General features: G+C 36.3%; 1 protein-coding gene across 1 annotated transcript; it reads left to right on the forward strand.

Annotated features, from left to right (window-relative positions):
* The first annotated feature begins 247 nt into the window (after nt 1-247).
* On the forward strand, nt 248-11533 carry LOC116032916. Its single transcript, XM_031275657.1, has 16 exons — nt 248-1042; nt 1377-1520; nt 3338-3408; nt 4368-5397; nt 5513-5634; nt 5705-5915; nt 6020-6257; nt 6435-6585; nt 6737-7042; nt 8538-9300; nt 9523-9660; nt 9747-9868; nt 9956-10166; nt 10262-10499; nt 10681-10831; nt 10962-11533. The coding sequence occupies exons 1-16, from the start codon at nt 274-276 to the stop codon at nt 11268-11270; spliced, it is 4974 nt and encodes a 1657-aa protein (XP_031131517.1). The 5' UTR covers nt 248-273; the 3' UTR covers nt 11271-11533.
* The last annotated feature ends 1494 nt before the right edge of the window (nt 11534-13027 follow it).

Below are 13027 nucleotides of genomic sequence, written 5' to 3' on the forward strand. Positions count from 1 at the left end.
CTGTAGGTATATTATTTGATAGTATATATCAAATAATGTACCTTCAGTACAAAAATAATGTACTCTAAAATAATATACCTACAGTACAAAAATAATGTACTTTTTATTTTTGGTCCACACAGCTGTGTGGACCATGGTCCATGTAATAATGATTGCGTCAAGTCCTCTTCACGCGGTTCCTACAATATAATAAATAAATAAAACAAACACAACAACAATGAACGCAACTCCTTCACTTGATATGTAGTTGATTATGATAAATTTTATTGTATAATGATGATTTGGTTTTGCTTGTTGATAAGCCTCATCACCAAAGCAAGCTCTGATCTTCTCCAATATAAATGCGTAAACAAAACTTCTTACACTCCTAACAGCACCTATAATGCCAACCTTCATTTTCTTCTCTCCATTCTTTCCTCCGACACCACCCCAGACAATGGTTTCTACCACACCACAGTCGGCGACGCCGCTTCCAACGACACCGTGCACGGCTTGTTCATGTGCCGGGGCGACGTCTCTGCAGACGTTTGCGGCCACTGCGTTGGAGATGCCAGCAAAAGGATATTAGACCTTTGCACCAACGAAAAGACGGGTATTGTTTGGTACGATAATTGCTTGTTGCGGTACTCGGAGAAGTCCATGTTGGGCATGGTGGACCAATCTGCCTGGTTTGCATGGAGAAACAAGGATAACGATACACAATCAAATGCGTATATGGAGTTTGTGGGAAACGTGTTGGATGAGATAATTACTCGAGCATCTATTGGTTCCGCCAAGAAATTTGCAGTGTTGGAAGCTAATTTTAGTCCGTTTGAGAGGGTGTACGCTCTTGGACAGTGTACCCCGGACATTTCTAACGTTGATTGTCAGATATGCTTCAGAAATGTTATTGCAATGCTGCCTGGTTGCTGTTATGGAGCCGTGGGTGCTAGAGCTCTGTTCCCAAGCTGTAACGTTAGGTATGAGCTCAACCCTTTCTACAATCTGTCCGCCATGGCACCACCACCACCAACTGTGCTTCCCAGTTCCACTAAAAGCAAAGGTAAACCATGGAAATTGGGAGAAGTTCTGACCCTGTTTGGTAAATGGCTGTTAGCTGAAGTATGATTAGTTGATAACATAGTTGATTGTAGAAAAATGTTTGGTAAATTAGCTGATAGCTATTTGGTATAATTTTTTTTTTAAAAGCTAATTGAAAATATTGTTTTGAGTAGCATTTTGAATTTTAATATTTGGAGTTACGAAAAGTTTATTAACCAAACATTTATTAAAATTGACTGATATGCTAATTATTTACCAAACACGACCATAATCTATGGAAGTGTGAGTGATGATTAATTATGAGTAATAAGGTCGATTTGGGTGTATTCATGCAGGGAGTAAAGGAAAATCTTCTGCAAAAGTGATAGCAGTAGCCTCTGTAGTGTCGGTCACAGGGATATTACTCCTCACTGTAAGCTTCTGTTTATTGAAAATGAAAAGAGCAAAGAATTCCCATGCTGTGAAGGAGACAACTACAGGTAGGTAATATAACGCAATCCCAGCTAGAATTGCTTGTGATGATTATCAATTTTCATCTATAATCTATTCTTGGACCCACACACTGGAAATGTGAAATTAGAGTTTGTCCTGCATGACTTGAATAGGGTTACGAGCCACGTACTCAATGTATAAAATTAAAATTTATCTTGACTTAAATACGACTAAGACCCACACCCTAGAAATGTAAAATTAAAGTTTGTTGGGATTAAAATACGGTTAGGAGCTAAAAGTATGTTCGAAAGGTTTCTTACCTTAGTCCTATCAAGAATCATAATAGTCTTTTGATTAGGTTTTTGGTTAATTAATACTATCTTGCTAAGAGTTCGGTTCGGTTTAAAATGGTTCAGTTTCAGTTCAATTAAAGATTCCCAAATTTCAACATTTCTTAATTTCCTGAACATACTAACAAACAATACATATTCACATAATCACATAATCCACATTCAAAAATCTAAACATTATATAACAAAAAATCAATTCAAAGTTCAAACATACTACTAAGTACTAATTGCGAAGCAAAAAAACAGTTGTGGCAAATAACAAAAGTGCAAAGTAGAGAACGAACTATAAAGAAATCAAATAAAATTTTTTAGAAAGATACTAGTGAGAAGAGGAACTGAACGACAAAACAAGCATGAAATCGAACCAGTCAAACAAATGAAACGGAGAAAATATTAAATTGAAGGAGACCATGTTGTCTACTTTCACCCCCCACTATCTTTGCCTAGGGACAAAGGTTTATTTATCTCCTTGTCATTCCAAACTCCACGTAAACTTCGTTTTATGGGAAATAACTAGATATTTGGTATCGTCGTACAAATTTGACTTGTTTAGATGATCAATTATATATCTAATTTTAGATTCCTAATTATATTCGTTCAATGATATAGTTGACCTTTATTCTAGAGTTAATTCTATTTTTGGTCCTAAATTTATAGGTGTCCACTTTAAGTCCTTTTTTATTAGAACATCCACTTTTATTCCTAGTATTATTGTAACATTACCATTTTTGGTCCTTTATCAACAAAACAGTTTAAATATTATTAAATTCAGTGATGTTTGGTCTTCAATTATGGATGTTTTCAAAAAAATAAACATAAAAAAATAACAGTTCAATATACTTTGTATAAAAAATATTGAAATGCATTTGTATTTAACGATATTTTGATGATTTTGTTGATGGAGGACTAAAAATGGTCATGTCGCAATAATACTATGACCAAATGAGAATGTTTTAATAAAAAGAAACTAAAAGTGGATTGTCACCTATAAACCTAGGATCAAAAATGGAATTAACTCTTTATTCTAATATTATTATATGTTGCTATAATATACCTCACAATATGATCATGATTTGGTATTGCTTGTTGATGAGCCTCATCACCGAAGGTAGCTCGATCAACTCTGATTTGTCTCTGCAAAAACACAGCTGCTTAGAGCAGTCTTATCAATGGGGTTTTTTCGCGGTAATTGAGGATTTTTTGTAAGTGTTATTAGGAAAGAGAAAGTGGAAGAATAAAAAAATAAAAATAAAAACAAATCAAATAAGAAAAATATATATATATATATAATATGAAGTTGTCAGGCGCGCCGCAAGCGCGTGCACTGCACGCGCCCGCATGGGCGCCCAGCTGTGCGCATTACGCGCACAGCTTCTTTCTTTGCTTTGCATTTAACATTCACTTTTACTGTTCCAATATTTCGTATTAGTAGAAGAACCTTTTGCATTCTCTTTCTTCCTCTCTCTCCAGCCACATGGCATTTGCTCTGACATGATCCCTTGTATTAACCCCAGATGGGGATGCTCTTACACTCCTAAGAGCTAGCACCGATATAGCCAACCTTGATTTTCTTCTCTCCACAGCTGTATCCAACATAGTTACACACAAATAATTCTTTCAAGATTTGTTGTACACCCAACTCAACACTAACGTCAGCTAGTGTATGTCAAAGTCTTCTTAAAATGGGTCGTAATAATTGTATAAAGCAGCCCTTCAAATTTTCTAAGTTTGTGGGACCTATCATTTAATAAGTTTCAAACTACTCCGCTTGAGTAATTGAGTTTATCTGGTATTATTAGCTTGCGGAAAATATGCCACTACAAATGATTACAAAGAAGTAAATTAGTCTAAATTGTCCATAATTGACCACATCAAACAAAAAAGATCAATAGAGATGTTGGATGGAGACAGATGTAGAGTCAAGTCTAGCAATTGATAGCTATGATAACGTGGGAAGCAAATCACCAAGTCAAACATTCAATTCAAATTTTTCTTGATAGCTATGATAACGTGGGAAGCAAATCACCAAGTCAAACATTCAATTCAAATTTTTCTTGGTAATGTGGGATTTGACTTTTCAACACTGTAGGATATAATTGAAGCAATGTTAACTCAGGCTAACACTCTTGAAAAAGAGAACTAATAAAGCAGAAAATGAAGTCTGTGTCGTGTTATAATAACACTATATAATAACACTATTTTAAAAAGCGTTATTTGCCTGATGAAGCTTAGCTTCCGACAGATTAACTCGGAACCAACTATAGCGCCGAACCTAACTTTGCCTAGACAAAGGGACAAAATAATTAAAGAGGAGGAATAGATTCTTAGTGTGTTCAATGAATAAAAAAAATGTTGCTTTATATACAAAACCATACTTCCCTCCTCAACTCTAAGAATCCAAAACTAATGGTGCATCACTCATTCTTAATGAATCAGATTCACTCATTTAGAAAGAAAATTAACAGCGACACAAAAAACTTGGACCAAGAGTTATTTGTAGAAAAAAAAAAATAGGAAACAAAAAAGGTTTGTACCAACTCTCAGAATTTAATTTTCCAACACCCAACAAGAATTTATACAGCACAAAGGAATCATTTACGGAGATTAATAATTATGCATCTTCCATTTAGATTCTTTGTGTTAGTCCACATGCTATGTGTCTGTTTTCTGATCACCCAATCCACCGGGACAATTTTCCGGCACCTGGGATATTATTGTCCGAACACCTCCACTTATTCTCCAAGCAGCACTTACAAATCCAACCTTAACACTCTCCTCTCCACTCTCTCTTCCAACGGCGACCGCAAAAATGGTTTCTACAACACCACCGTCCGCGGCGGGGCTGACGCCACCGTGTACGGCCTGTTCATGTGTCGGGGTGATGTCTCCACCGGCGACTGCGGAAGCTGCGTAAGCAATGCTACCACAACCATATTACGGTTATGCCCCAAAGAAAAGAGCGCAATTGTTTGGTACGATTACTGCATGTTGCGTTACTCGAACGGGGATATATTCGGGAGAGCCGACCAGTCGGTGATGTTAATGTTGTTCAATGAGTCTAAGACTAATAATAATAATATGTCATCGCCGTTCCGGGAGTTGGTCGGAAACACGTTGGAGCAGATGGCCGCTCGAGTGGCCGGCGGCGATGGATTATCCGGCAAGAAATTTGCCACGCAAGAAGCTAACGTGACTGCATCATCGTCTAAGGAGAGGATCTATAGTCTTGGGCAGTGCACGCCGGATCTTTCCGACACCGATTGCAAGACATGCCTAAGAAGTGCCATCCAACAATTGATTTTATCATCGGGTGGTAGTAGAAGCATCTTCCCAATCTGTGCTGTGAGGTATGAGGTTTACCCTTTCTATAATAGCACAGCCGCCGGAGCGCCACCACTGCCTCCGGCTCCTATCCTCCGTCCTCCTCCGCCACCCATTACTCCCACTGGTTCTTCAAAAGTGATTATTGCCATTGTAGTTCCGGTCATTACTGGGATTATACTCCTCACTGCAATATTCTGTTTTGTGAGAATTAGAAATGCAAAGATACGACATACTAAATTACAGGAAACAGGTAAAGAACAAAGATTGCATTGATTGGGATAAACTAATTAAGTTTCTCCACACTAGCTTGTTTGTGTTACAATATTTGCCATTCAAGTTTATACATACATGCATCTTTCTTGTAGGTGTCACTGGAGTTTCAGCTGAGGAGTCCACGCAATATGATTTTGCTACTGTTGAAGTTATTACAAATAATTTCTCCCCCGAAAATAAAATAGGTCAAGGTGGATATGGTTCTGTATACAAGGTAAAGTCTTTAATTTGGTAGCCACAACAGTAATATGCTCATGATTTAATCCATTTTTACTAATACTCAGGGAATGCTTCCTAATGGAAAAGAAGTAGCAGTAAAGAGGCTTTCGAGAACCTCAAGACAAGGAGCTCAAGAGTTTAAGAACGAAGTTGAAGTAGTTGCCAAGCTTCAACACAGAAATTTAGTTAGGCTGTTGGGGTTTTGCTCCCAAGGAGAAGAAAAGATACTCATCTATGAATTTGTGCCCAACAAAAGCCTTGACTACTTTTTATTTGGTTAGTTTCAAACATCAAAACTTTTTTAGTCTTCCTTTATATTGCACCATGAATAGTCATCCCACAACAAAGTAATTTGGATATGTGTTTTATGAAATATTCAGATGCTGATAAACGATCTCTATTGGACTGGTCAAGACGCTACAAGATTATAAGAGGAATAGCACGAGGATTACTTTACCTTCACGAAGATTCTCGCCTTAAAATCATACATCGTGATCTCAAAACAAGCAATATACTGTTAGATGGAAATATGGATCCCAAAATAGCTGATTTTGGCTTGGCAAGAATTTTTGAAATTGATCAAACTGAAGAAAGTACAAACAGAATTGTGGGAACATAGTAAGTTATGCTTCTTAATCTCATTCTTTGTTGACAATAAGTAACATATATTTACATTAGGATGTATCCAATTATCATTGCAAAAAAATAATTAATTAATAGCAAAATTTGAAACACCACTTTCAATCACATATATATTTAGGTGTTGCATTGATGTATATAATATTGTTATGCCAGTGGTTACATGCCTCCTGAGTACGCAATGCATGGAGAATTTTCTGTGAAGTCTGACGTTTTCAGTTTAGGCGTTATACTTTTGGAGATTATTACTGGAAAAAAAAATCGCATCTTATGCCAATCAAATAGATCAGTGAACCTTCTTGGCTATGTGAGTAGAAACTACTTAGCTTCCATATTAAATACATCTATTTTTCTATATGTTAACTTTGTTAAACTGTACTAGCATTATATATTTTTGTAAAATCCTTCATAGTATATTGCAACCAACACTCATGAACATCAAAGTTGTAATGTTGTAGGCTTGGGAACATTGGAGGGATGGCACACCATTGGAAATACTAGATCCAGTCTTTGCAGAGTCGTACAAAGTGAACGAAGTCATCCAATGTATTCACATTGGTTTATTATGCGTTCAAGACGTTGCAGTTGAAAGACCTACAATGGCAGAAGTAATGTTGATGCTTAGTAGTTATTCTTCTAATAGTTGGCCACCACCTCGCGAACCTGCATTTTATCATGGTGGGAATGAGGAGATGCCAAGAGAGCCAGAGTTGGAACAACCTATGACGGTAAATGGAATGTCAATTTCTGAACTCTATCCGAGATAGGGAGATCAGAGTACCATGGAGTTCAAGAGTGAAGTTTAAATATGCAGAGTTGTTGACAAAACAGACAGATTAAGTGCAGATAGCATATAATTTTTTTATGCTTACTTTCAAAGCCTTACATGTTAACAAATTTTTAGGGGACTAATAATTATGAAAGATAGACAAATAGTCCAAACTTCAAATCTTTTGAATTACTTTAATTAGTATTACTCTAATATTACTAGTGTTTATGTATGATGTCTCACAAAGTGTAATTTTTCTTTAGTATATCCTATTGTTTAGCCTTCTCCGCATTATCCTTTTGTTGGTTTGGTAACAAAAAAAAATTCAAGTTAGATTCTTCACATGAGTCTTCTTGATTTAAATTGATTAATTATAGACCATCTAAATTGATTTAGATCGCTGCTCAACTTCGGCTTCCACCGCCGGCCTCCGGCCGGAGCTGTAATGGAGCTTTGAGCCGGCGGTTTTGGTCACCTTCTACGTTTGCTCTCGCTCTTCTTCCGTCCCGACCACCGTCGCAGCTCCGTTCGCCTCCGACCGCCGCCATAGATCTTCTTCTTCCGTTTTCTTTTCCTTTGAATAAAATGATAATAGCCAAGGACCTTGTGGTCCAGTGGCATCAAACCCTTCCCTTTATACAGGAGGTGGTGGGTTCGAGTCTCAGGAGGCAATACTGTGCTGTGCTTTGTGTTTTTATTTTCTCTATATTTTCTCTAATATTGTGTTTTCCTCTCGTTACTTTCACGGGCTTTTTTCCTCTCGTTACTAAAAAGAATGATGACGAAGACCCAGATCTTTGATGAAGCTTTAAACTCCTTGAAGGAACATAGCTTCTTAGTTATGAAACAGTCTGCGATTCAAGTTTTCTATATCATAGTTAGAAAAGTTGTTTCTATGTCTGACTGTAAGGAATGGTTACCATTTCATTGATCGTTGATGTAAACGTTTTATGTTATGAATTAGTGGAATAGCTACGTTTACCTTCAAAAAAAAAAATTGATTTAGATCTTGTGATATTTGTGATACTTTACTGGCCAACTTTTACCTAAATCAGAGGGCATCCAAGATTTGTTGTCAATGTCAAAGTCATCCCAAGATAGCCCTTCAAACTTTCCAAGTTAATGGGACCTACCATTTACTAAGACTTCTTCACGTTGAAAAACACGGTTTAAATTATATTGGACCACAAACATTAGACGTGGATGTTTCTGCAAGTTAGTAGTCCAGCCCGAGCTTCCCAGCTATTTACAACATTGCCTTTTGAATTTTCCTTGGTAGATGACAATTGACAACCTCGTGGTATAATAATATGTTACCAATAAAACCAATTGACTAATTCAGTATTCTCCAGACCTTTATTCTTTGTGCAAAGAGAATCATTACCAAACTTTCGCACAGTAGTTGTTTGGGTATAATCTGTCACACAGAACCAATACTTATATATAATTTATAACAAATTTACAGCACAAATGAACCATTTAGCTAGCAGAGACTAATAATTATGCATCATCAATTAGGCTACATCCTATGTTTCTTATTGGAGTTCTTGCTGATCAGCCTTTCCACAGGGACAACCTTCCAAAATCTGGGGAATTACTGTTGGAACACCCCAACTTATACCCCAAATATTACCTATCAGAGTCAGAATAACAGCTCCACCGTCGCCTCCGGCGACGGGACTAACGCCACCGTGTATGAGCTGTTCACGTGCCGGGATGATGCCTCGGCCGGCAGCTGCGGGCGGTGTGTCAGCGATGATCTTAACACAACCCAATTGGGGCTGTGCCCCAAAGAACAAACTGATATTATTTGGTATGATTACTGCATCTTACGTTACTCGAACGGGAGCGCCGACCAGTTGGTCAGGTTAACGTCGCAGAATGGGTCTCGGACGACCGGTGACGTGTCGTTCCCGCAGGTTGTCGGGAACACGTTGGAGCAGATGACTACTCAGGTGACCAATGAGAGATTTGCGACTCTGGAAGCTAACTCGACGGCGTCTAATCCGAGGATCTATACTCTTGGGCTTTGCACGCCGGATCTTTCGGACGACAATGATTGTAAGACGTGCCTAACAAATGCTATTCAAGAACGGATTTCATCGTTTGGGGGTAATAAAAGCAGCATCACCCCAATCTGTAACGTGAAGTATGAGTTGTTCTCTTCCTACAATCGCACACCCGCCTCTGCTCCCCCGCCGCCTCCGCCACCTCCGCCACCCAATTCTACCACCACTCCTGTTACAACTTCAGGTAAAACACTCACATCTGATCCTATTAAGGTTGTCGTGGAGTTTTCTCCTTCACAGAATCAAACTATAATGAGTAAATGTGCAACTTTATTTTTTTTATACTGTCACAATTTCGAGACAGTTTCAAGCCACCAATTACTGGACTTGTCCCTTTGCTGACCCGTCCAACACTTTTCTAACACCAATGCAAAATTTTGAGTGTGGGTTATCTCTGTTGATGCAGAAAACAGGGGAAGTTCTTCTTCAAAAGTGATTGTTGCCGTTGTAGTTCCAATCACTGGGATTATACTCCTCACTGCAGTATTCTGTTTCCTGAGAATTAGAAAAGCTAAGAAACGACATACTAGATTACTGAAAACAGGTAAAGAACAAGATTGATTGGGATCTAATGTTCTCCAAACTTGTTTGTGTTACAATGGAGTTTTATAATCTCCATCTTTCCTGTAGATATGAATGGAGTTTCAGCTGAAGAGTCCTCACAATATGATCTTGCTATGATTAAAGCTATTACAAGTGATTTCTCCCTAAAATGTAAAATTGGGCAAGGTGGATATGGTTCTGTATACAAGGTAAAGTTTTTGGCTTGATCTACATCATCAATTTATATATGCTTGTTTCAGTCTTTTTATAATGATTTGTTAAATACTTGTACTTAGGGAATGCTTTCCAACGGTCAAGAAGTAGCGATAAAAAGACTTTCGAAAAGTTCAAAACAAGGAGCTCAAGAGTTCAAGAATGAAGTTGAAGTAGTTGTCAAGCTTCAACACAGAAATTTAGTTAGGCTATTGGGATTTTGCTCCGAAGGAGAAGAAAAAATACTCATCTATGAGTTTGTGCCAAACAAAAGTCTTGACTACTTTTTATTTGGTTAGTTTCATAATTCAAAACTTTTATTAGTATTCCTTTATATTCATCATGATTCACTAGTAGAGTAATTTGGATATATATTTTGAAATATTCAGATGTTGACAAACAATATCTATTGGATTGGCCAAGACGTTACAAGATCATACGAGGAATAGCACGAGGACTACTATACCTTCATGAAGATTCTCGTCTTAAAATCATACATCGTGATCTCAAAGCAGGCAATATACTCTTAGATGCAAATATGGATCCCAAAATAGCTGATTTTGGCTTGGCAAGAATTGTTGAAGTTGATCAAATTGAAGGAAATACAAACAGAATTGTCGGAACATAGTAAGTTATTATGCTTCTTAATCATTTGAAGTTATCTGCATTATTTGTTGACAATAGCATATATTTACATTTAGATGTGCCCAATTATCATAGCAAAATGTGTAATTATTACTAAAATTTGAAACACCATTTTCAACCCTATACTAAGGTATTTTGCATTGATGTGTATATTATTTTGTAGTGGTTACATGTCTCCTGAATACGCAATGCACGGAGAGTTTTCTGTGAAGTCTGATGTTTTCAGTTTAGGCGTTATACTTTTAGAGATTATTACTGGAAAGAAAAACCGTAACATCTCCAAAGGAAATAGAACAGTGGACCTTCTTGGCTATGTGAGTAGAAACTATACTTCCATATTAAATACATCTATTTTTCTATATGTCAAGTTCATTTTGTTGTGAACCCATCATAGTATATATATTGCAGACAACACTTATGAACATCAAAGTTGTAATGTTGCAGGCTTGGGAATACTGGAGGGATGACACACCATTGGAAATACTAGATCCGGTTCTCGCAGAGTCCTATAATGTGAATGAAGTCATCCAATGTATTCACATTAGTTTGTTGTGTGTTCAAGAAGTTGCAGTTGAAAGACCTACGATGGCAGAGGTAATGTTGATGCTGAGTAGTTACTCTTCTAATAGATGGTCAGCACCTCGTGAACCTGCATTTTATCATGGTGGAAGAGAGGGAATTCTGAAAGAATCGGAGTCAGAAAAATCTGCGAGCATAAATGAAGTCTCAATTTCTGAACTTCATCCGAGATAAGGGAGAGTGTGGTGGAGTTCAAGAATCAAGTGTGAAGTTTAAATATGCATAACTGCAGAAAATGAGATATATGAAGAGTAGATTGCATATAATTTTTTAAAGGCTTATTTTCAAAGTCCTAAATTGATTGATGATAAATTTTGAGGAGACTAATAATTATGATGAAAGATACTCCACAATTGAAATCTTTTGAATTACTTAAATTGGTATTATTAGATGTGTCGGTGTATCACATAATACAATTTTCTTTATCTTGTCTCAAATATTGTCTACTGAATCAGTAAAGTAAGTCCGTGTGAGTTAATTTCTCTTTTATCCTTTTTGCTGGCATGATATGATAGCTAGGTTCAAATTAAAAAGTAACAAGCAATGAAATAATAGAAGTAATAATCAATTTAAAAAGTAAAGAAAGGGAATTGGACTAGGCAAATTTTTGCATAGATGCTATAGGGTGCAGTCTAGGGATGGGAGATAATTTAGCTAGGTTCAAAGAAGATGCAACAATGGTGCTAATCCTATTTTAATTTCATAGTCATTGTACTACTAATTAGCAATTCATCCTAATTGGGGCAGCACAGCCTAAAAAGCTTCTTTCAATCTCCAATCATGAGTAGTGTGGCTAATTATATGTCCTATTTTCATAGCACCACACAATTACAAAGAATTCAAGTACAATTAGGCATAAGATCATACAAGAGACAAGTAAAGTTCTATCCAAACAAAAACCCTAGCTAACTCAAAAATTACTCCCTTTACGCATTAATGGAAATAATAGAAGCATCTAGATCATTCCTAGGAATGTTATTCCCATGACAAAATGATCAAACCAAACAATGGAATAGGTCTATTCCAAGAAATGTTATTCCATTCCTGACTTATTCCATGAACCAAACATGCCAGAATATAATAGTAATGATCTAAAATACCCAACTTATTATGATAGACCAATGTGAACAAAATAGCGTAACAGACACAGTGGCCAAATTAGCCAAAAATTTCCCAAGGGACGTGCATGTATTGGAAAACCCCCTGATAGTGTAACTAGTTTGGTGGAGGATGATATTGCTGGCATTCCAGCCTGGCGCTATGTATATGATAACGGCTATTGATTTCATGAATAAAACGGGTACAACCCTCCAACATTTTCATAAAAAAGAATAACTCTAATAGTAATGATTTTTGTAGGAGAAATTAGATCGGTAATAACTCTAATAGTAATGATTTTTGTAGGAGAAATGAGTACTTTTCATTTTTAATTTGAAGTATAGAGATTAAATTAATCAAAAATTCAAATACAAAAATTAAATTGAATAAAAATAATATACAATCTCTTAAGAACACTAAATTTGTAATCATCAAAATTTAAACTAAACAATTTTTTCTAGGTAATGCTAGAAATCTATAGTTACAATTCAAGGGTGTACATTAGAGAACCAATAAAACCATATAAAATGCCACTCCCTCAATGATCCTTAATATGCATAAATTCCTCGTTCCAGTATTATAAAATATTAAAACCTTCATGTATGTAGTACTTTACGAACTAAAGTTATAAGATAATAAGGTCCAATACATACTCTCGAATAAATAGTTACAGATTTTTCTTGTCACTCAAAAAATAAAATAATAATAATAATAATAAAACCAGCAAATGAAGTTTGATGATAATTTTTTCAACACTACTATTAATATTTTCTTGAACTTATTCATTAAAATTTCAAAACTAATCAAGGATGATATTATTTATGAACCTAGAA

This window comes from Ipomoea triloba, chromosome 1 (assembly GCF_003576645.1).
Source record: "Ipomoea triloba cultivar NCNSP0323 chromosome 1, ASM357664v1".
NCBI lineage: Eukaryota > Viridiplantae > Streptophyta > Magnoliopsida > Solanales > Convolvulaceae > Ipomoea > Ipomoea triloba.